Genomic DNA, 24648 nt, shown 5'->3' with positions numbered 1-24648 from the left:
TTTGCTGTCCCTCCAGGGCATTGATCACAGAGGCGGGGTGGGGGGGGGGCAGGGAGGGCATGAAAACTGAGCCTCTCAGCGCCTGGACAGGGAGCTCTACGACACTGACTCTGTTTCCCTAGCCCCACCTGCCAGCAGTGGCAGAGGACACCCGATTGCCAGCTGTCCCCCTGCCCAAACCATGCAGCTTCCAAGCCTCCTTGCTTTTTGCCCCAGTCTGGCCCCTCTGCTTGAATGCCTTTCCCCAGCTCTTAGGTTGGTTAAACCTTCTTATTCTTGAGGACTCTGGGCTGACGCCACCTGCCCCAGAACTCCTTCCTTGACCTCCCTGCACCCCAGGTTGGGTTTTGTGTCCCCATAGTCCCCCAGGGCACGGCGTCTTTATGGCACATTGGTTTGGAAAGACCTGTTTACGGGTCTCTCTGCCCCGCTGGACTGTGAGTCACCCCACCCCCACCCTGCCCCTCCTTTAGGACAACTTTTTAGCCTCAGCACCTGGGACAGTGCCTGGCAGTTGGCAGATGCTCAGTAAAAGCATGGTTGAACCAAATGGGATGGTCTCATAGTCTCCCTGGGCCACAGTTTTCCCCTCTGCAAAATAGGAGCAGCCCATCAAGTCTCGGAGGGATTGTGAACAGCTGAGGCGGGATGTGGATGTGCCGTGGACACACCAAGGCTCATGCGAACCACAGTCACCTTTCAGCCACCTTGTCTGGTCAACTGAGAGCTGCTCCCTATGAGCCAAGTGCTCAGAAAGTCTCACCCCTGGATTGGGATCCCTGTGGAAGGAGCCTTGGGCAGCTGGGTGAAGGAGCCAGGCACTGAGTGGAGCCCCAGTATGGCTGAGGTGCTCAGGTCTGGGGATGCCAGGAGTACCCCGGGGATCTGAGTCACTCCAGTAGGTGCCCAGCCTCTCCTAGGAATGGGGAGCACCGAGTAGGTACTCAGAGAGCAGCAAGATCTGGTTTGCCCGAGGAGGGCACCATTAATAAGAGGGCTGGGTGGGCGATTTGCACTTACCTGTGGGTGGAGGGTGGGCAGGGCTTGGACACCCTTCTAAGAAAGGAGGCTTGGGCTCAGAGGCGTTGGGTGAGCCACACAGAGTCTGCTGGGCTTGGTAGCCTCTGCCTGCTCCCTGCTGCTGGGCCCTTCTCAAAATGACAGGGGACTGGAGACCTGGAGAGGTGAGTGTCTGCACCAGAAGGTCCGGCTAAGACAAGGAGTGAGGCTGCTCGGGCTCCTTCGAGGCCAGGGTTTCATGGCACCCATGTGTGGGGTGGGGGTAGGGGTGAGGGTCCATGGCTCATTTAAGATCAGATACAAAACTTGAGGTATATCTGCTATCAGGTGGGTCTTGCTGGTGAGTGGGTTCTTAGCTTACACTGGGTTCCCCAAAAGGTTAAGTATCGTACTACATATTAATTTTACATAAAATAAAATCGAACTCCACTGTCTCATTCTGCGGCCACCCTTAGAGTCAGAGAGCTGACATTTAGGGGGGTTTCCTTCTTGTGACTCTGCAGGAGAGGTGAGACCCTCCCTGCAAACAGGAAGGAGAAGCCCCTGAGTGCCAGATAGCTGCTCCCAACCTCCATGTTCTCATTACGTGGTCTCCAGTGGAATATGTCTGTTTGTTCGATCACTTATTCATTTTACAATCATTTAATAAGCTACATATTATTATGTAGCCAGAGGCTTGGGACACCATGAATGAAACACACTGCCCGATTATCTTCCTGGAGCTCACGGTTTAAACTATCCATCCCCAAAGTGGGCTGCAAATTATTCCCTAGGGGTCTGCCAGGAAATTCTTATGCTTGATAATGTACTTCACTTAGTGGTAAAGCAGTACTTTTAATAAATAAAATAATTAATAGACAGGCTTTTTGAGTATACGTGGTCATTTTTTTTTACCCTGAGGGGAAGCAGTGGTCAGAAAAGTTTGGTGACCTTTCATGGAGAGAACCAGCACTGGCCACTGGCTCTCACCCAGGGCAGCAGCTTCTTAGGTGGGGCGTCTCTGCACCTGGTCCTTCTCCAGTGCCAGGGGTCACTCAATGGGCTTCCTTTTAAATTGTGATTGTTTCTCAACTTCTCAGTATCTTCAAACATATAAAAAAGTTGAAAGAGTACAGAAATCACCTGTGTTTTAACCATCTAAGACCCAAGACACAGCCTTTTGCCAGATTTGCTTTATTTTTATGTTTATTATGTATTTCTGTATATTCTTTATCTTTTATTTGAATCTAAGTTGCAGAAATCATATTTTGTCCCTCAGCACTCCAGCACGTAGCCTCAATAACATTATCACATCTAAGGAAATTAACAATAATATCCTAACATCATCCATGATTCAGTACATATTCAAATTTTCTTTTTGCCCCCCAAAAGTCCATTTTAACTGTCTTCTTTTGAACCTGGTTCTAATCCCAATCACCCATTGTAGTTTTTTTATATATATCTTTTTTTTAGTCTAAGACAATCTCCCACTTTTTTCTCCCTGATATTGACTTGATTGCCAGCCAGTCAGAAAATACTGACCCTGGGAGGAGCAAACCTTCTTGTCTCTGAAACCGTGAGCCAATATATTCTTCTGTGGTGAAGCCAGTGCCTGTGTGGTATTCGTTTTAGCAGCTGGAAACTAAAATGGGATGATGCCAGTCTGAATGGTTTGGGTATCCTTTGTGGATACTTGTTTGAATCAGTGTTTCTTTTGGGGTTGATGAATGATGATATTTTGCTTCTATTTTTTTTACATTTCTAATAGAAGGTGTTCTGATTCCAAAAAGAAAAAAAAAGAACTTCCCTTCATTAACTGGGGATGTTCCTCCAAAAACGCTCAGTTCTTTTAATTATCAACTTCACAGTAAGTTGATATGAGTCAACTCCAGTGGTGGCAAACAGAGATTCTCTTTTTTCCAAATATTGCTGTGGAAGAATAGATTTTAATTTATTCAACAGTTTAATATAAGCAATTACAGCCACTCCTGCTTGTCTTCCTTGCTTTCTGGGACAAACTGCCCCAGTCCTGCTTCGATTTCTTTTGTCCAGACCTGGGATCAGCCATTTCTCTGGGGAGCCCTCCCCTTAAAGACCAAGCTCTGGGCACTACATGTGTTCACTGCTACCAGGGGCCAGGGCTTCTGGAACTTGTCAGTGGACAGAGATAGGAAATTTTTTTTTTTAATTATGAGTATATTCGTACTTCCAATTCAATTTTAATTAATTTGAATTGCGGTAAAATATACCTAACATAAAAACCGTTTTAATCATTTTAAGTGTTCTTTTGACATGAGGTCCAATTCAAATTTAACGCTATGGATTTTCTTAATTTCCTTGATTTTATTCTTGTATCTCTTTCCTGTCTTTATGTTTTTGTTTTGTTTTGCAAATAAGCAAATGCATCCACCCGAACAAAAGGGGTGTGCACTGTGCACTGGGCTGCCCCCGACTCCTTTCACTTAATTTCTCCTGGACCTCATCCCAAATCTGTCCACGGAGATTTTCCTCATTCTTTTTTTTATGACTTGATGACCCTTTAAAAAATCTTATTATAGAAATTCTCAAACATATACACAATTAAAAAGGGCAATGGATCCTTAGGTAGCCATCACTGAGCTTCAGCAATTGACAAGCAAGGCCAATCCGAAACTGTCCCCTGGGAATCGAATCACACAAGGCTGGAGGGATACAGCTTCAGGGCATGGAGGGAAGGAAGCTTTCAGTCCAGCGGCCAAGGGGCAGGGACCACACCTTTGGAAGATGAACAATTCTCCTTTCCTTCCATCCTTCCACCCAGCCAATCGCTTAAGCACTTTCCTGAGCCAGGCACTGGGAACAATGTTAGGATGGGTCTGTCTGCCCACAAGGTCAACGATGAGACACTAGTGTCAGTGCCATGGACAGAGGAGTACAAGGCAGTAGGGTAAGTGCTATTACAGAAGAAAGAGCGCTGAGGGAGCACTGGGAAAGGAGCCCTCCATTGCCCAGGGAAGCTAGGAAGGGACCATGAAAACCTGAGCCGCACCTTGAAGGTACTACATGCCAAGGTGTAGAGTGGTAAAAGGACAACAGGGAAAAGGATGAGAGCAGCTGAAGGACAGGGTGTGTGGGTACAGAAAGCGGTGGAAGAGGGACAGGGTGGAGAGTGATGGAGAATGTTTGGGGCTTTTGTGCCATGCTGAAGGCTACATTTTCTATAGTGGACAGTGGGAGACCATCTGTGGAGGGGTCAAAAAGAGGACTGGACAGCGTTCAGTTTGGACAGACCAAGTTCTCCTTGTGATCAGAGAAGCAGTCATAAACACTTTTGTGTCCCTAGTGACAGGGATTTCCAAGCTCCACTGAAAGCAACTGTTAATATCCTCCGGCCCTTCCTCAGCGAGACTGGGTTAGGCAGGCGAAAGGTGACCAAGGGTAAAGACTAGCAGCTTGTGTCTGTCCAGCTCGAGAGCCTGTGTTCCCTCCTCAGGCCCATGTGCTGGGGCTCTGCAAGGGGCGGGGGCACAAAGATATGGGACCTGGGTCATTTGTGCTCCAACCTGGAGGGCTCGACTGCAGGGCTGGGAGGGAGTGCTCAGTGGACAGCAGGGAGGTGTAGAGAAAAAACTGGCCAGAGAGAGCCCATGAAGGCCAGGAGAACTCAGCAAGGAGCAGGCCTGGCTGTCACCAACTCTCTCCCTGGACAGCTTTACTATCTCTAGAGTTTGCTTCTCTTTTTGGTTTTAAAACCAAAAGGAATTGGATTGCTCAATTACAAGCATTTGTAGACCACTTTACAGTTCATGAGGCTTTTGCATAAATCATCTCACTGATTCCTCACAACAATCTTATGAAACGTTATTACCTTGATTTGACAGAAAAAGAAACAGGCTGACAGAGGGGAAAGGCCCAAGACCACAGGCCAGAGGCGGCAACTCTGCCTGTGGTGCTTTTCCTACCACCCCATACAACCTCCATGCCACCTGCAGTAATGAAAGGGGTCCCTACTGGAGGCTGCAGGGCAGAAAACCTTTTCAGAGACCCTCTTGGGGCTGGGTGGGAAACAGCTGCACTCTCCAGGGCTGCAAAGCCCACCAAAGGAGTGTGAAAACTGACCTCCTCGTGGTCCTGTGTGTGTGTGGGTGTGCGTGTGTGTGTGTAGCAGGGGGAGGGGAGGGAACTGAATTTGTATTTTCGGGGCCACAGGGGCAGAGTTCAGCATACTCCTCCGATCACAGCACAAGCATCATGATCAGTCCCCACGTCAGGACCACCTGTCCAAATCCCCACCCGCCCTGGAGAAGAGCTCCATCATGGCTCTTCACAGCCTGGCTTCCTTTTTTGACACTCACCCTTCCACTGAAGTGGAAAGGAGCACTGCCGGAGAACAGGAAAGATAAACCAGCCTCCTCTGGACTTGGCAGGCTGGTGGTGGCTGAGAAAGCAAGTTTTGGCCCTGAGAAGAGCCCAGCAGCCACTGGGGCTGCCCAGGGGCTGCTGTGGGGCGGCGATAATGCACAGAGGAAGGGTGGGGTGGCAGGAATCCTACCCCATGAAGTGCGGCTCTCCTGTAAACAATGAGCTGCCGCCCAGCGGGGCAGGAGGTGATTCATCTCCCCCACCGCTGGGACCCTGCTGGCTGTGCTTACCAGGCACGAGAGACTGGGCAGCCCCAGGCCAGGCGCCAATGCTGCTCCCCTCTCCCCTGTGCAGGTCAGGAACCTCACCCTGTCTCAACTAGCTTGACTTCCAAAGCCTGGGTGTGTTCAAGAACCGAGTGCGCTGGGCAGAGTGCAACTGCTTACTGGGAACACGAGTTCTCACCCCACTTCTGGATTCCCTTCTGCCCACGCCAAGGCAGAGTCCTGACAATGACCACCCCTCTAAGCAGGGCCACAGGCTTTGGTCACCCTGTTTTCAACCCCAAAGTAATAAATTCCAACCAAGAAAATGCAGAAAGTGCTTGAGCTCGTGCATTTGCCATAAAACAGACCATAGAAGAGGCAAGTGCAGCCGAGATGCCAAGATTTACTAACACAGCATGTTAATAGGGGGCAGACCCCAACTGGCACAAGGCCACTGTCCAGAGGCCCCACCCCCTGCGGCCATATCCTTCTGGCTGGAATGCCAGATAGAGGCTCTTCTCAAGGTGGCAGAGGGCATCTGGGAGCAGGTTCCAGTCCGAAATGTACAAAGAGGCACCTCCTAGGGTGCTCCAATCATCGGGCTGCTCAGTCTTGTTGAGTCCTAGAGTGGCTCCTCCCTCAACAGAGAGGAGGATGTCCAATTGGCCCCAAGACACTCCCCAGGGTCACTGTTTGGCCTTCTTCACAATGGTGCCCACGGCAGAGATCACAGTAGTCTTGGAACCGCTGGCACTGGTGGTCACTGTGACAACAGCTGGCAGGGTGGCTGTGGTGGTGAGGATGGTGGGCTGGGCGATGGTCGTCACCGGGATGGCAGAGTCCCACTTGCTCTTTCGCTTCTGGGCATCTGGGGATAAAGAAGCAGGAAATCAGGACCAGGACAAACCAAAGCAATAGACCCTTTCCCTACAGGCCAGGTGTCACCTACTGCTCCTCAAACTCCTGAACTCTGAAAAAGGGGCAGTGGACTGAGCTAGGCCCAGTTCCCCATGGCGTGGAGGCTCTGGGCTATCCTCCCCAATAAGCAGGGGAACCCCCTCCCTTTTTTCAAGGAGCAGCTGGGGCGGCTGTCCTGTACCTGCGACAGCCGTGCTGGCGGTGGTGGTTGTGGCAGCCGCAGCATTGGTCGTGGTGCCCTTCTTGGTGCCCGTCACAAACTCAATCTGCAAGGGGAGAGGGGAGGGAATGAGGGCTGTGTGAAGCTTCTATCCACATCCTCTGCTGTCCGTCTGCTCCCGGGGGGCCAAAAGATTGAAACTATTCACAGGAGGCATTTGAAAACCAACTCTGCTGTGATGGTTACAGTGGGGAGAGGTGCCTCAGAAGAGCCTGTGGGGACTCTCACTGCTCTTATAGAGCTTCCCAAACAGAACTCGGGCCCCTCCCGGCATCACCAAGTCCTTGCACACGCCCCCGGCTCCCCTCCCCGCCCCACCGCCCCACCTCACATGCCCAGAACCGTTTGGCCAGGCCCCTCCTCCTCATCCCCAGGAGGAGGTGGTGCCCGCCCGCACAGGGGAAGGACAGCTCCGGTCCCCAGGCGCTGCAGACACGTCCCTGCAATAAGCCTGGGGTTTGGAAGGGGGAGGGAAAGAGAGAGAAGGGAAATTCAATCAAGGGTTAAGAATGAGAAAGCCAGATTACCCCCTAGCACCAGCTCCCACTTTCCTGGCCTGACAGCCAGCACCTGCCAAGAGGGCCCCCAGCACACGCAGGCCCCGCAGCCCCTCTGGCTCAGGAGTGAGGGCAGCGTCCTGGAGGCCACACGGCTGCTGCAAGGAGGGACAAGCTGATGTCCCGAGTGCCCAGCTTTCTCTCTTGAGGCCTCTGGTCCTAAGGGGCATCATGTCCAGAGGACAACCTTAGGTCTCAGACCATACCACTGAGAGGAAGTGGCGTACAGGGCCCTCAAACGAAGGGTCACCTGATATTAGACATGGCACCTGCAGCGAAGCAGGTCTATGAAATGCAAGGGCTACAGCAAGCTGGGGCCCAGCACTCTTGGGAGGATATCACTTCCCTCCATTCAGGCCAGAGAGGGCCCTGATGGCCTGAAAGGGACAAGGCCATCAGGGCTCTGCAGGTCTAAGGGGTAGGGGAGGGGAGGGGAGACAGGGAAGGGTAAGGGTAAAATGCATCAAACTGCAAGATGCCCAGAAACCAAGCTGAAGCAACAGGGAAACACCTTCAAGCTGAGTTAGAAAGAGGCTGGAAACCCAGCAAGGCACATTTGATCCAGAAGGCACATTTAAGGCTGCTCAGAGCTATCACGCAATGAAGTGTGGGGGTGAAGGGTGAGGACAGCAATCTGGAAACCCTCTGGACTCAACCAGTGGGACCCGTGCACTTCAAATGCCTGCCCTTCCACCCAAGATATCTGCCCATCGCTTACTTTTGTTCGCTCCTTTTTGGCCTTTTCCAGTTTGTCCATTTCAATTTTTTGGGCTTTGGCTACAAAGACAAGACAAGCAGTTAGGAAAGCAGCCCTGGAGCCACTGTCAGGCCAGGAGACATTCTAGGCCGAGGGAACCTAGTCTAGTGAGCCACCCTGTGCACTCTTGTTCACTGGGCGAGAGCAATCCCCAGGGCCTCATGGGCTTTAAGTCCTTTTATAAAAAGCAACATGAAGTGCCACTCTAGTTCCGTTTAAAGCAGGGGCTACAAACTCAAAGACGCAGGAGCCAGGTCTATGTGTCCCGTCTGGAGGGGTCAGCAGCTCCTGACCCTGAGCTCACTGCTGCCATGTGGGTTGCAGGCCCAGTGTGGATGATTCTCCAACTGACCAAGACAAGCTGGAATTAGGGATTTTTATGGAAAATGTTAACAACTAATTCAAATTAAAATAAGACAAAACTTTAGGACACCAAAACCAATGCTAGGTCTGGTCATGGGTTGCTGGCTTCAGATGTATGCTTTAAGAGCTTGGACACTATAAAATTCCTCCCAATGCTCTCAAGTGGGCTCCTTAAGAGTACACTCTGCTCTCACCTGCTTCGCTAAGTGCTGGCATCTGCTCAGCTAAATACTTTTACAGTTCAGACCTCAGCAGGGACATGGCTTCCTCAGCGAGGCTCTGGCCCCAAACCCTAAGCCTCATAATTCTCATTGTTTTTGGAATTATTTGTTCAACCATCTATTGTTTCTGTTATAAGCCTTGTAAGTCAGAGATAGGGTCTTTCTCGTTCCAGACATGGCCCAACATAAGGACACCCTCAAATATGTGTGCCTGGATGACTGAATGAATGGAAAGCTACCTAATGCTTCATAGTAGGAGTCCTCAGACCAGCCATGGGGGTCAAACATGTCCTACAAAAGAGAAGGTTAAAGCTGTAATCAGTAGGGATCATCGGATGACAGACAACTTAGAAAACCCTAGTCCACTTTCCTTCTGAGTTCTTGCATGGAACTTCTTAGCCTGGGGACCCTTTCCCTTGATAGGGGATCAGCTGTCATCTCCAGTCTCTAGTCAAAGGGCTGGCTGGTAAGTATTTAGGAATGAGTTTGCTCATGGGTTATGGGTCTGCTCAGCAATACCTCATGCTGTTCTACAGGACCCTGAGTCCACACTCATGTCCTCACCAACCAGGGGCCCAGGAACCAGGACTGGTGGCTGGAATGTCTTTACTGGATTATTTCAGACCCACAGGGCCTTAAACTAGAGAGATGGGGAGTGTGCTCACCAACCAGCAGTGCTACTGCCAGGCCCTTCCTGTGGCTCCAGGGTAAAAGCAGCTGGGCAAGCACAGAGCCCTGTCCCCACCCGCTCCTGCGGGACACACCTTTGGGTAGTTGGTGCCGAGCTCATCAATTGCACAGAACTGGATCAGCTTCTCATAAATGCTGAAAGAAGAATGCCACAAGGAACTGAGAAGGCACCAGTCCCAGGCCCTGAACAGTACTGAATTCTATGAGATTACCAGAACCATCCAGCTCCTGGGCTGAGATGAAACTTTAAGATCTTCTGAACCCAGCTAACCCCCTAAGCAAGCTTCCAGAGGGAAGGAGGAAAGTTCCTTGGTTTGACATAAAAATCACTTCTGGCCTTTCAATGCTCCTGGTGAGATGGAGCTGTTGACCCAGAGCTGGGCTGGGCATGCTGCTGAGTTGCTGGCAGGGTTTTGTGTCAGATCCGCATGTCTGACCTTGGGACTGTGTGGCTGGGTTGGAGCGATCATACTCAGGCCTACACAGGGCCAGGCCAATCCCTGCTGTCCCCATTCCAGGCTTCAAACCTCTGTACAGCTCTGCTTCTAAAACCTCTCACCTGCCTGTGGGATCAGTGTCTTTGTAGAGTTGGAAGAAGAAACCACAGTGCTCATTTAGTCCATCATCCTCATTTTACAGATGAGAAACTGAGGCCTTGAGAATAATGTGCTTTAGGAGAGAAGTGGGGATGACAACGCAGCCAGGTCGTCCCAGCCCTACCCAGGGTTCTTGCTTCCACGCTCTATATCAGTTTACTGTGTTTCATGTGGATCTTAAACGGCAAACATCTGAGTGGTGCTAACTTGGACTGCTGTGTCCAGCACACACTCAGTGTACTGATGATCTGGGTAACAACATCTTTTGGCTCAGGTGGCATCTTATCTGGGCTTCTCCGCAGCCCCCCGCCCCAATCTCCCTGGGGGATCTCTGGTCTCCAGCCCAATATCAATGACTCAACTGATTCTCTACAGGCTCACGGGAAACTCACCTGGGGTTCCGAAATTCTTTCTTTCTTTGGATAATGTAGTTCATATCCATTCCCTCCTTTATCTTCCGTTCGTATAGCTTCTGGATCTTGTCCTACAGAACAGGGAGAGAAGGGTGATTACAACAGAACCTCACCCCTCACAATGCTGTGGTCACACATACTACATGGAAGTGTGACTCTGTGCCCCACAGAGTCATGCAGAGCCTTCCCCCGCTCATTAACAATCCTTCTTCGCCCAGCTTTTGGTCAGAGTTGCTCACAAGTAAGATAAACTAAGCTGGCTTTGTTTTTGTTGTTGATTTCTCCCAACTGCCCCCATCCCACACCCACAACCTTTTCTTTTAACTTTTATTGTGAAATACTTTCAAACTTAAAGACAATTACAAAAGTAATACAAACTCCATACAGAAAATTTCAACATATTCTGATGCTCCCAGATACCCGGATCCACCAATGTTAACATTTTGTCACATTTGCCATATTCTATCTATCCCTCTATCTGTCTGCCTGTTTATCATTCATTTTCCGAACACTTGGAGAGGAGGTTGTATTCCTCAAGCTCCAAGAACACTTCATGCTGCCATGTACATTTCCTAAGAACAAGGATGTGTTCACTTATGTAACCCCTTTAAGGACAGTTATCAAGTTCAAGAAATTCAACATTGATATAAAGATTAGAGTCTACATTCCATTGTTTGGATATGTTTCAATAATTTCCCTTTGAGCCTTTTCTCCTCCCTTGCTAGACCCCATCCAGGATCACGTATTGCATTCAACTGTCTTTTTTTTTTTCTTAATTGTGAGACCATACATATAACATAAACTTTCCATCTCAACCACTCCCAAGCATGCCATTTAGCGGGATTAATCATATTCACAATATTGTAGTACCCTCACCCCCATCCATTACTAAAACTTTCCCATGTCACTAAACCTACATTCTACACTCATTATGCATTAACTCTCTAGTCCCCTGCCCCTGGCTACCTGTACTCTAACTTTTCTCTGAGCTAGAACACTCTCTGATATTTCCTTTGTAGTTACCATGGGACTTAAATTTAACATCCTAAACCTATCACAATCTTGTTTGTTTTGATACCAACCTAACTTCAATAGCGTACCATAAATTATGTTCCTAACCCCCTTCCACCCACCTAACTTTTTGTAGCTCTTGTCACAACTGACATGTTTATATATTATGAGCCCCAAACTACATGCATTTGCCTTTCAGATCCTGTAGGAAGCAAAAAGTGGAGTTATAAACCAAAAGCACAATAGTATTGGCATTTATATTAACCATGTTGTTACTCTCATCAGAGATCGTTATTTCTTCATAAGACTTTGATCTATTGTCTACCATCCTTTCCTTTCAATCTACAGAATTCTCTAGTATCTCTTATAGGGCCAGTCTAGTGCTGGGGGGCTCTCTCAGCTTTTGTTTATCTGGGAATGTCTTTCTTTTGCCCTTATTTATGAAAGACAGTTTTGGTTGGTAGTTTTTTTATCTTGGCACTTTAAATATGTCATCCCACTGTCTTCTTGCCTCTGTGGTTTCCATTAAGACAATAGTACTTAATCCTACTAAGGTTCCCTTGTATGTGACACATTACTTCTCTCTTGCAGCTTTCAGAATTCTATCTTTAAGCATTTGACAGTCTGGTTACAACAGGCTGTGGCATGGGTCTATTTGGGTTTATCCTGTTTGGAGTTTGTTGAGCATCCTTGATGTGTATATTCATGTCTTCCATTAAGTTTGGGGAGTTGGGCGGGCCACAGTGGCTCAGCAGGCAAGAATGCCTGCCTGCCATGCCAGAGGACCTGGGTGCAATTCCCAGTGCCTGCCCATGTAAAAAAAAAAAAATCTGGGAAGTTTTCAGTCATTCTTTCTTTTTTTTTTTTTTTGTTACTTAAAGGGATAAATCATGTTTTATTGCAGAACATATAAATATATACTGGAAAAGCCCAAAAATCAATGAAAAAAAATACTACAAAAATTTTAATCTATAAAATAATTTTAGGGAATATGACATTAGTGCAGAGCATAGAACTTTGTATTTACACATTCTAATCATTTACAAGTTCCAATAGAAGTGAGGCAATCATTTAAAAAGAGTAAAGTAAAATAGGAAGAATTCTAACAAGAAATGTGAAAATATCTAAGGGAATCATCAAACATTGCTTATACAAGTAATACCGAGTTGAGGAAATGGAAAAAAGAATGCCATCACCTTAGATAGGAAGATAACCCCAGCATACATAGCCATGTATATTTTTCATGGGTAGAAATGGTCAAGAAAACATACCTCAAATGTGGCTAGTACTATCAGATATTTAATCATATTACAAAGCATCTCTAATTAAAACAATGTGGTATTTGTGTGAATACATTGAGAGACTACTAGATTAGAAAATTCAGGAATATACCAGAGGGTGTAAGGATATATGCAAAAGAGGGCAATGGGGAACACATTTTTAATAATTTGTGTTTGAACTCTTGCATATTCTTATTGAAAAGCAAGAAATAAATTCTGATCCATTCCTTTTGTCATGCTCCAAAATAATGCCAAATGAATCAAAATTATATTTTAAAAATTAAAATGGACTTCTTATGGCCGCAGTGGCCTAAGAGAGACCAGATACACCTTCCCACCTAACGCAACAAATACAAACAGATACTATACATTCAACAATAATGCTCAAGAAATTAGACATGTGGCAATGAAGGAAAATGATCCCTGAGAAATAATAAATGAAGAAGGTGAGCCTTATTCTTACTTTATTAGTCAGAGTTCTCTAGGGTATCAGAGTCAACAGGAGATATCAGTAAGTATTATATTTCTTTAAGAATTGTTCCCATGACTGTGGGGATTGGCAAGTCCAAATTCTACAGGAGAGCTCTCAAGCTGGGAACTCTGATGAAGGTTTTCAATGAATCCCCCAGGAGAAGCTGGCAGGATGAAGTAGAGATGAAAGTTCTCAGTCATTATTTCTTTGAATATTCTCCCTGCTCCCTTTTCTCATCCTTCTGCTGGGGTTCCCACACTGCAAATACCGTCAGGATTGACGGTGTCCCATAGGTTCCTCAGGCTCTGGTCATTCTCTCTTTTTTCTCCTCTTTAGATGGAATGATTCCAACTGTCTTACTTCAAGTCTTCTGACTCTTTCTTCTGCCAGCTCCAATCTACTGCTGAACCTCTCTAAGAAATTTTAAATTTCCGTTACTGTGGTCTTGGGCTCTGTTTGGTTCCTTTCCATAATTCCCATCTCTTTTTTGACATTCTCTTTGTTTACCTATCGTTTTCCTTTAGTTTTTATTTTGTCCATGTTTTCTTTACTTCTCTGAATATATTTAGGAACATTAAAAAAAAGTCTTTGTCTGGTGTGTCCCAGGTCTGGTGTTCTTCACTGATGGTTTCTCATGCTTTAATCTTCTCCTTTGCCTGGACAATCACTTCCTGTTTCTTTGCATATTTTGTAATCTTTTGTTGAAAACTGGACATTTTGATATTTTAATGTGTTATCACTGTAATTTAGACTCTGAGATATCTGTTCCTTAAGTCTGTATCCAGCTAGTGTTATGACAGAGCTTTCTTTGATTGTCAGGAGCTGACAAAAAATAAAAAAGAACAAAGAAGGGAAAAAAAGAAAATACCTTTCCTAGTCTTTGCAGATTTATAGCTCCAGGCCAAAGCAGAGAAGCCTCTTCAATCCTTTTTCCTTAATATGCGCATGCAGCCCCAGGAAATTTCCCATTTACAAAGTTCCAAAATGTGCCCTCTTCCCTAGGCCACAGTTTCCTCACTGTTCTGGGTACTTTACTGTAGCTCCTACAACCAATGCTCCCTCATCCCAGGCAGCACCACCTGACTACTCTCCCACAGTGTTCTGCAGAAGAGCTCAGTGAGCCGCGCTCTATATGCTGATGCTGGAAAAGGAGGCAGAAATCCCACTGTCCACTGTGGTCCTGCCCCCAGCTACAATGAATTAACTTTACTAAATGCTCCAATTCCTTGGCATTTCTAAACCTCTGGTCAGGTTTGTATGGTAAGGCAAGAAGCTAGTGAATTGGCATTTTAGAAACCTGAGCAGAATTTGATGCCCATAAATGCTTGTGTTTTTGCACTTCTATAATTTAACTTTTATATTCTGAATGTCCTTCAGTTTCTTAACAAAGTTCCTTCTGAAAAGTTCCTGTTGACTCAATTGGGCTGTACAGAAAAGGTAAGTTCTTTTCTATCTAGGGTTAGGCCTAACAGAGGGTAAGCTAGGGCGTCCCAGCTGGAGAGGCACCAGGTGAGGTGGCAGAGCATGGCGGTGGGTACCAGGGTGTCCTCATAAGTCAGGACAGTGGGAGGTAACTGGATCTGCAAGCACCTTCCTTCTGGATTGCTTCTTTTACAGAAGCCTCACTGCTTTTCCCTGCCACAGCCTCTCAAAGAAAGACCAAATCATACCTGATCCAGGCCACTCATTCCTATTGGACTTAGCAGCCGCGCCTTATGCTTACTTGTAAGTGATTTGAACATCTCCCAGGGGGTTCTGGAGGGATCTTGATTTCATCAGGCGACATGTTCCTGACTCTTTCAGAAAAGGAGGCTGTTAAGAGAACAGAGAGAAAAATTCTGTAGATGGGGACCTGTGATAGGGACAGACACAGGCAATAAAAAAAAAAAAAAAGGAAGCACAAACAATGTTTTTAGGGAGGGATAAAGACGATGAAAACAGTACAATACCCTGTTCAGATGTGGCCTCTCTAAGAAGGTGCCAATGGAGTTGAGATCAAATGACCTGAAGGAGCTGGCCACGTGCCAACTTGGGGGAAGAGGTCAGGCAGAGGATACAAGCTCCAAGAGCGCTGCTAAGCTACACTGAGTACCTGCTTCCAAGAAAATGAGTATGTCCAGTGGTGTCCTGGTAAATAGTGGACAGCCAGCTGGGGAGGGGAGGAGGAGAGCCACCATTTGTGGCATTTGCCAATTTCAATGCCCAAACTCTCCCGCTGTGGTGAATTTCAAGCTACTAACATGAAAATACTGAACCTGGAGGTGGGAAGAGAGATGCACAATTGGTTCCCAATGCAAGTACCCCAGCCCCCCATGGGGATGTCCCTAAAACACCATCCAGATTCCTGAAACAGAGTTGCTTGGTGCCATCCTCATCCCAGGCTAGAGTAGAAACAAGAGTTCTAGGTTCCCTAGCCTTTCAGTCCCAAAGCATCCAAACTCGTGCTGTGGGCATAAAAGACATTTTTAAAATTTGAGAATGGGTTATTAGCTTAGAATTGTGTTTTAATAAACCAAAACCCTCTCTTGATCTACCTCATCCTTCGGCACAAAAGGCTTGATGGTGATTTCAACAACTACAATCCCCAAGAGACAGTTACTCTGAGACTTGTTCCTGCCCACCCAAGATGCTCTCCCTCGCTCTCTCTCCACTCCCTTCCCCTTAGCCTCTGGCCGCCCTGGCGACTGCAGAGTTGTGCTCTGGATCACTCAGACAATGTGCTGTTTGTTGTGAGATTTTGTCTGTGCTCTTTAAAACATTCTCTCATGAAAAGGACCATACAATGTGCAAATAGCAAGCAGAGCTGGGTAGGGCAGGATGAAGGGAAAGAATGAACCAACACCAGTAACATTCAGCAAGAACTTACTGAGCACCCACTGTGCATCAGGTCGCGGGCTAATCCCCTTCTCAGCACAGCTCACTAGGGGCCTGGGTTGCCTGGGGCTGGCCTAGCAGAGCCCTCCCTTTCTCATCCTCTCTCCAGGTTGGGTGAATATTTTCTTAGCAGATAAAGGTGCTTTGATCTCTGCTCAGAGTTTCACTGGAACCGCAAAGAACACAGTGCTGGGCAGGACTGGGGATAAGATGCCACCAGACATCGCCAGTCTCGGCTGCAGCTTCACAAGGCTGTGTACTTCAGAGACACTCTGAGACTGGCAGGGATCCTGGGTGGGTGTACCCCAACAACGCAGCACTACCTAACCATTCAATGGACAGGAGGGCAGAGACTGGGTGACAGGCAGATCAGTGGTGTTTTTGTGAGCCAGACAAGCCAGTAAAGCCCAAGAGCAGTTTCTACCAGGGAACTAGGTGCTTCTCCTTACCCAGCACCTTCCTCTGTCTTCTGAAGCAATGGTGACAACCAGATCTGGCAGGAATTCAAGGCTAGTCTTGACTACCTCCTTCCTCTCAGCCCAGAGATAGTCAGAAGCTCTAAGCCTGAGGCTCAAGCAGGCTGCTGAGGTCAGTTGAGAGTAGAATTAGCTGGGAGGAGGCAGTCCTCAAATTTTATGAGCATCACCAACAAAAGCAGCAAGAAAGTCTGGTAGGCTCTGGGCACACAAGCAAATAGGGTTACGTTCTCCACAGGGTGTGCAAGACAGCATATGTGTGCCTGTGACAAAGAGACAAAGACTGCCCTTTAGCACGCGCCAGGAAGGCCTATATGTAAAACAGGGCATGGCAGTGTTACCACAGTAACCCAACCACCCTCTGGGCTTCAAATGGTATAGTATGCCAGGGGTAGAGAAAGCCCTCTGAGCTCCTAGGCTAGAAACAAGAGAATTCTTACTAAGCAATTGGCAAATAAAGGCATATATTCAGGAAAACTAGATTAAACGTTTATTCCACAGATATCAAGTGCAAACTTTCAGTGATTTTTTTTCTCAAGTCCCAGAATGAATCTAATGTAGAAGATATCAGACCCACATAGACTGGTACGTGAGCAGCCAGAGAGCCTCAAACCATTTTCCAAGGAAACATGCCAAAAAATGTGTCCACAGGCACTTGGAGGCAGTGCCAGCATGTGTGGTTGTGGCCTGGGTATGGAGGGCGACTAAGAAGGCAGTGCACTTAGTTGAGGAGCCTGGGGTCAGAGTGACTCACCCCGTACACATTCCAGACAGCAAACAACTGTGGCATCCATTGCTGCCAGAGATGAAGCTGAGCAGGAGCAGCTGGTCAGATGTGCTTACGTAAAGGCTAGGAGTGAGCAAGACTTGGGACTCTGGAGATGGCCTGAGGGAGGAGAGAGTCTCCAGCTCATTACTGACATGGAGAATCCAACTGGACACCACACTGAAAGTGTCAATGTCCTAGGGACACCCAGCATCAGTGGGGCACCTAAAGGGACTGGACAGGACACTCACACTGCTCTCCAAGTAGCTGCAGTGCTAGCGAGACCTAGGAGGCAACATCTAGTGGGTAGAATTCAAGGGTGCTGCTGAACACCTTACAAAGCACAGGGCAGGTCTCTATAACAAAAACTTATCCAGCCCAAATGTTAATAGTGCCAAGGCTGAGAAACTCAGATTTATATGAAATTCTAAAAAAGACCAAACTAAAAACTGCAAGGAACATAAGGAACACTCCGAGTGATGGAAAAATTTCATATCCTAATTGTGGCAGGAATTAGTACAACCATAGGCATTTGTCAAAACTCACCAAATCATGCCCTTAAAATTGGGAAATCTTACTGTATGTAAGTCATACCTCGAAAAAGCTTTTAGAAAATGTGGCCAGGAGAGAAAAAGTGACAAGCTGGCTGTAATGGAAGTTGGTGGCTAAGAAGGCTGATGCCCATACACATTTCACCACTGGCTGGAGCTGGTGCGAGGGGAAGGGGGCACTGCTGCATCCAGCTCACAGTAAGGCTGCTCTGTGTCCATCTTTGCACAGTTTCTCAGTGGTAAATAGCAGGCAGGGGCCATAGGTGGGGGACAGGCCCAGGCTCCACTGTGGGAGGAGGGCCTCCGGGTTCCTGGCAGGTGTGTGCTCTGCATTATCCTGCCCACAAAACTAACTGCTGTGACTCTAAAACACCACTTTCTAGAGAGCAAAATCTAGATCTTCAGAAACCCTGAGGTCTAACTCTAAGGCTTTTATAGGATTGGAAAGACTCAAACCCTATTCATCAGGAAACAAAGGGGTCTGGTTGCTCAGAGAGGCCATGTTCCTACCCAATTCCTTCCCAAAAGGCATATATAATGAGCAGTTTCCAGCTCCTTTAGTTAGGGAAAAACAGAACGGGTTTTCCTCCCCTCACACTTCTGTGAGAGGATCCTATTCTGAGAAAGATCCTACTTCCAGAAAGGGAATGCTGGAAGCAGCATTTTCAGGCTAAGTCCTGGTATTTGAATTCCCATAGCTGGAATGAGTGAGCCATAAACTTCCGATTTGGGAGCACAAGAGAGGGCTCTGCAGGCTGTTCTTTCAAAGTAGAGCCATTATAAACAGAAACCCCTTTGGGAAGATTCCTGGACTAGAAGGGAGAGATGGTAATGGCTGTCATACAGGTAGGTCAAGCCCTCTGGGAAGTTTGGATTCAGACTGTGGGGAATCTCCCCTGGGCTTTGGAAGAACTGTTAGTCCAGGCCAAACTAAAGAGTCAAGGAGCTTTCTGAAAGAATTAAGAGGCTGGGGGTTAACAGAGATTTGGATGAAATGTGTCCTGTTTTCCAGAAACATAACCTCTCTGCTTTCCCAAAGGCACAGAGTACTAGACTTCAGGGCTGGAGGCATGTGCCCGCCTGAGAGCAAAGTCCCAGCTGAGACCACATGTTCACTCCTTGAGCAGCATGACTACACCAGCAGAGAGGGGAGGGGGCACAAAGACAGAAGACTGGACCCAGGGCACAAGGGGGGTGAACTACAGCAAAGACAAGGAGTGAGCTTTCCACTGTAGAGGGCCCCTGAATTCCCTCTAGAAAACACTGGCAACTGACCAGAAGCCCAATAAAACGCTGCATGAATACGATATTAAAAGAAGAATTGTTCCCTGGGTGTCTCACCCAGACATCTTGGGAAGTGCCAAAGGCCCCAGGGAGGGAGTATACATACAACGCTCCCACCAAAGCAGCTGCATTGGCTGAAGTAGAGACGGCCCTGGAACAGGAGGCCCTGCATGGCTGGCTGCTGGCAGGCTCTGGACAAAAGCTCAGAAATAGCTTTGGTGGTACAGTCTGGGGGTACTCACCAACTAATTCCTGGGGATCTCGTTTTTCTACTTCTGTGTTATCCTGCAAAAGAGATACAAACAAGAGTGAAACTAGGGCTCATGACCTGCAGGCACCCTCTCCTCTGAGACCACACAGCACTTTAAAAGAAAGAGGAAAGGTGGAAGTCCTGCAAAGAACAGTGACCATGAGCCAATGCTTCTGGGGGGTCCGGCAGGACGCTGATGCCTCCTAGCCTCCTTTCTCCCTCACCAGAGTGGCCGGAACATGCTGGATCCGCACGTGGTCTCTCTCCTCCATGGCCTCCAACAGTGACCAACACTCACCAAGGCCAGCAATCCTGCCGCGACCATCACACAGGCTGCACTCTGCCACTGCCCTCCCCTTGAATACACAGCTCAAGGCCTTGCCACCCTCCTGCTCTGAGCACTATCGCCTCTACCACTGGTGTCGAGGAAAGAGGGACTCCTTTAGGACCTTTGCAACCCAAAGGAGTCCCTTTGCAACCCATGACAAAAACAAAAAAGATGAGCTGCTCCCAGGATATTTTTAGTTTAAGCAAAGAAGGGAGGCTTTATCACAATGATAAAGGGTAGCTCAGGGCCTTTAATGAGTGACCTTGAAAGGTACCCTGCACCAAGGCAGCCTCTTTTGCTGGTTTCTCCTTGCCTCTCACCTCACAGCTCTCTTCACAGTGGCTTTGTGTTCTCTCTGAAGAAAAGCTTTCTCTGATCCTTAATGCAATCTACTGCCCTGTAACACCCACTTCACACATCCTTCAGTACCAGCCACCTGCAGAAACCTAAAAGCAAAGGCCTCTAAGACAGCTGCTGGACTTGTAGTGCAACTTATTACTCCAGATTAAGTTCTTCATCTTAAGTCCCAGGGCCATGCCACAAGCTCCTGTCACACTGAAGACGCCTTGGCTCTACTGCCCCAAATATAAAATGGCAAGAAAATACCTGTTCCCCATTTCTGAGCTGCTGATAACCAGCCCCTCCAACACAATTAGATCAGAGATCTCAAGCGCCACTTCAAGCTTATGATCAAAATGGCAAATGTTGAATTTCCAGAAAGCTGTTGGATCTCATTTCTCTGCCTTTGGGAAGTGAGGGAGCAGATAAGACTGTAGAAGTTCTTGTGAGATGGTAACAGCTTTGCAACAAGTTCTGCATATGAATGCAGCCGCAGAACTCTGTGGACACTTCACTTACACAAAGAAACACTACACCAAGACGCCGCAGGGAGGAAGGCTAAGGAAGCCTACTGAATACTCCCCATCCCACCTCCGTCTCCAAACTATGGCTCCTTGCCAAGAGGAGAGTAGTTGTTCTTAGATCCTTTCCCCCAAAGTCCCTCCTGCCTCTATGACAGGCCAAAATCCCCTCATTCTTCCAAACACTGCATCTATTCATCCAACCTGGAAGGGTATGATGTTCGAGCCAGGCTGCTTAGCAACCCTTCTCCACCAGCCTTCCTCCCACTGTCAGGTGGGCAAAGAGGGCACTCGGCCCAGATTGGGGGAGGGCAGGGCTGCAAGGCACCAAACTCAGGTTGAAGTCACAAATCAGCAGCTTTATTGAAAGCGTCAGTTTCTCAGGGAACCAACAACAATTCCTTTGTAGAGGTGACTCTGAAGAAATCAAGGTTAAAGAGCATGTCAGTAACAAAGGGTGGGACTGTAAAATTTCCTTAAATTTTCCTCTAGGGGACAGCTTTCTGGGTGCTAATTGTGGGAAAACATCAGTTGGCTCCAGCCTACCCCTTCCCCAGCCTATTGGCTGTAGGAAGAGGGCTGGACTCGCTAACTCCTCCTAAAGGCCTCCGTTTGCTGTCTCTCCCCAAACCAGGCCCTGTGCTGGTCTTCCTCATGGACTACAAGGCGGAGCTGAGGAAGGAGGCAGGACATACGTACTGGAATTCTGAAGCACCTCCCTCAGAGTCATAGGAAGTTAGTTACCAAACATGCAATGTCTCTTCAAAGGGGAAACTGTTTACTTCAGGGGCTACTGGGGTTGGAGGTAGAGTGAAAGGGTGGCTTCTAACCTGGGGTGTCCTGCAGCTCTTGTGACCCCAGCAATTGAAGAGGTGGTAGACTCCTGCATTTCACAAGGTCCCTGCCTGGCTTAGCTGTGAGGCTGTTTAGTCACGTCTCTGGAAGACGATGGGCAAAAATCACAGATAGGAAGGATCTTGTTTCCCTTTTCTTTTAGTCATCCCTTTTTTTGCTCAGCTCTCTATTCCCCCAGAAATAATCTTTCTGAACTTAAAAAGAAAAGAAAAAGAAGACAGAAAGATTAATTGAGTAGTTGGTTTCAATTTGATACCTAGCCTAGTCTTGGCTTTTCTATCCTCTCAGCAAACATGAAAGGGTGGGGTATGCACCCTGAGCCCACGAAGCTACAGATGCTTAATCCCAAATCCAACATCCACGGAAGCAAGTCCCCCTGCCCCAACTTCTCAACAGGGGACTCCAGCTCCACAGTCCTCCTGACTTTCAGTGCCTCTGGGCAAAGCACTGGCCAATGGAATGTGGGTGCAAAGTTGCCTTCAGAGGATCTTATAAGCCAAATTTATAAATGAACTACCATAGATCGGTAGCCATACAACTCAACATGCCTCAGGAAGTGGCTAGAAGCACTGTACAAGATTTCCTGGAAAGACTCTGGAAACTGGATTCCCACTGATGTCACAAGTACTCTGGGGACTTCTTGAGGCTCTAGAGACTCAAACTGGGGAAATCTGTAACTCTTGTTGGCCATTTCCTTGTTGTGTTTTAGAATTTAATTCTTTGGCCTCTGAGATGAACCAGCTGGATTGGAAGCCTGCTGAGCCCCTGGGAGCCTGTGTCACTTTGCCAAGTGGGAATCTGGAAGAGACAGCCTCCCCTGAAGAAACTCCTCCCTAAGACAGACAACAACTCAAGTTCTTTTGGATCTAAGTGTCTATTCAGCCAAAGCAGCTTAAGACTTGCCCTGAGCACATGAAGGTGAAGGACTTGGTTATGTCTCACCCCAAAAGGGCCAAGATTCACAGGATCACAACTTTCAAACAATGAGACAAGCTCAGAAAGAAAGGTGAGGCAGGGCATCTGGCCAAGGCTACTGGCAATGGGTGACTAATACCCCAATGATACTTTTCAGAACCATTTACCTTCAACTGTCCACTGGGGGAAGTTCTATCCAATGAAAGCAGTCACTATTTAAACTATAATGACATTATTCCATTCTGACCTCCTGGGAAGGATAGGACAGGAAAACAATCACATTCAAAAGGGAAAACATACAGAGATGTCCTCCTGCAAATCATGTCTCAGGTATTAAGAATTCAGTATGAAAATGAACCCAGGACCCATGATAGCTATCTTGAAAGTCAGCCATGGTGTCAGATAAAACACCTGGTGAAATATTTAAAATGACAGAACTAAGGAGACAGAAGTAAGGGCCATGGTATTAAACAGCTAGGAGATGAAGAAATCAGTTTTTAAAAAGCTGCTACAGGGAGGGAGATTCTCACTGGATTATTAACAAGGGGAGGGGGCTGGGTTGGCAGGGAGAGTGGGCTACAAGGATGCAGGTAAAAGCAACAAGAAACCATTATCCCTCTTTCCTTTCCCCAAAACAGTGCTCAGAATGCACAGGGACTGCCTGTCTTGACTTGTATGAATCCACCCCTCTGGCCTCCAGGCAAATGTTCTCAGTTAGTTTTAGTCATGAACTCAACCTGGAGCTCAAAGGCTCTATCTACCAGACAGTGTCTGCATCTGTCAGGAAGCATGGGACCCACAGCCCAGAGACATGAAACTGGGAAGCCCCCAGAATGCCACAGCACACACCTTTCCGAAACACAAGCTGAGGGATCCTCACCCAGTTCCTTAGGAAATGAAAACAAAGCATCCTAAAACACACACACACACACACACACACACACACACACAAACAACAAAGCATCTTACCTAGGAAAAAGTAGTTCCAAGGAGAAAAGACCAGGTAAACCTCCTCAGATCTCTAGTTCAAATCCAATTAAGAAACAAGGAAAAGAAAACAAAATAATTCAACAGAAGCCAAGTGAGACGATGGGAAAGGGACAAAAGAATGAGATGTTCAAACGTTGAACTGGTCCAAGAAATTAAACTCAAAGGCAAGAGCTGTTCTCTTCTGACTGCCTGTGCCCGTTCACCCCCAGCTTCACCTGAGACTAACCTCCACCAGTCAGGGTACTAGACGACTACAGCAGGTAGGGGGGCTGTTCTTAGAGAACAATGAGCCGAGGACACACACCTTACCAGGCAATTTTAGTTTCTTAATCTACGGTGGCAGAGACTTGGCTGTAAATCAGTGCAGGGAAGGAGCCCCATTCTCAGGAATTATAGAGCCTGGAATGTGGTTTGCCCTGCAGAGAACATAAAAATCCAGCCACCAGCAAAGCTGTGACTACACCAGAGGAAGGAAGTAAAAACAATATGGATCCATGAAGCTGGATAAGCTGCCATTTGAACTGGGAAGACTTACTCAACAGAGAAGTACAAGGTCCTGGTTGAGGGAATGGAGGTTTATTTACAGCCAATAATACTTCATCAATCCTTTCTGCAACTATCCCCACAAAGCACACCCAAAACCTCCAGTGGCAAACTAGGAGCAGCAATGGTAGCCTCGGGCATCTGGATTCTGTCAAATTGCAGTGCTGCTTTTTTGACCCAGCTCTGGGAGCTGGAGGCACAGGGAGGGCCCTCTGAGCAGAGGGGATGGGGTAACTTCTCCCTGCTGCCAGTGGCAAGAACACTAGAGATTGGGGTCTTCTGGACGATGTAATCCTGTATTTTAAAAGTAGGTGGCAGCTGGGGAGGCAGGTTAGTCAAACAATGCTTTCCAAAGCTTCCATTCTCTCCCACCAGGGACAGCCCAGATGCCAGGAAGTCCTAATGATAGCTCCCATAATGAACAGAGTACCTGATTAATTAAAGTAAACTCTCCCTGCAGCCCCAAGGCCCTGGGTTTCTGGCCCCTGTGGCCATTTCAGCCTTTTCCTTGCCTCTGCTTCCCAGAGCCACCATGCTTCTCTTTCAACCAGAGCCTCTGGCTTTTCCACTCCCACAAACACCTCCCTCCCCACTTTTGCCTGGTGAGCCCCATTCAAGTTTCAGGTCTTAGCTCAAAGAAATCTTCCTCCATTCTACCCCACAGGGCCAATGAGGACAAATCAGCCATTTTATGTGCTCATAAACTCTTATTCACTACTGTGCTTCCAGAACCTGGGACAGTCAGTGTCTGGTCCCCAGTAGGTTCTCAAACATTGATGAAACACACACACATAGACTCTCTCTCTCCATTCTAATCTTTAAATCTTTAGTTTTACTTCAGTCCACAGTATC

At 47.5% G+C, this 24648-nt stretch overlaps 1 protein-coding gene across 2 annotated transcripts in view; it reads right to left on the bottom strand.

The window, feature by feature from the left end:
- Window positions 1-5938: 5938 nt before the first annotated feature.
- Window positions 5939-24648, bottom strand: part of SAP30BP (SAP30 binding protein) — a 41552-nt gene continuing 22842 nt past the window's right edge. The window contains exons 4-11 of one of the 2 annotated variants that reach the window (XM_077163853.1): window positions 19298-19340; window positions 14828-14916; window positions 10321-10412; window positions 9407-9467; window positions 8882-8933; window positions 8020-8078; window positions 6706-6790; window positions 5939-6474 (exon numbers count right to left, since the gene is read on the bottom strand). In XM_077163853.1, the coding sequence (XP_077019968.1) occupies window positions 6293-6474; window positions 6706-6790; window positions 8020-8078; window positions 8882-8933; window positions 9407-9467; window positions 10321-10412; window positions 14828-14916; window positions 19298-19340 (663 nt within the window). In that variant the 3' untranslated portion in view covers window positions 5939-6292. Of the gene's footprint in view, window positions 6475-6705; window positions 6791-7069; window positions 7196-8019; window positions 8079-8881; window positions 8934-9406; window positions 9468-10320; window positions 10413-14827; window positions 14917-19297; window positions 19341-24648 lie in introns of those variants that run through there. The other variant, XM_077163854.1, reaches the window with a different exon arrangement.

The sequence above is a fragment of the Tamandua tetradactyla genome, chromosome 6 (genome assembly GCF_023851605.1).
Source record: "Tamandua tetradactyla isolate mTamTet1 chromosome 6, mTamTet1.pri, whole genome shotgun sequence".
Lineage (NCBI taxonomy): Eukaryota > Metazoa > Chordata > Mammalia > Pilosa > Myrmecophagidae > Tamandua > Tamandua tetradactyla.
This window is presented reverse-complemented; position numbering and strand designations above follow the sequence as displayed.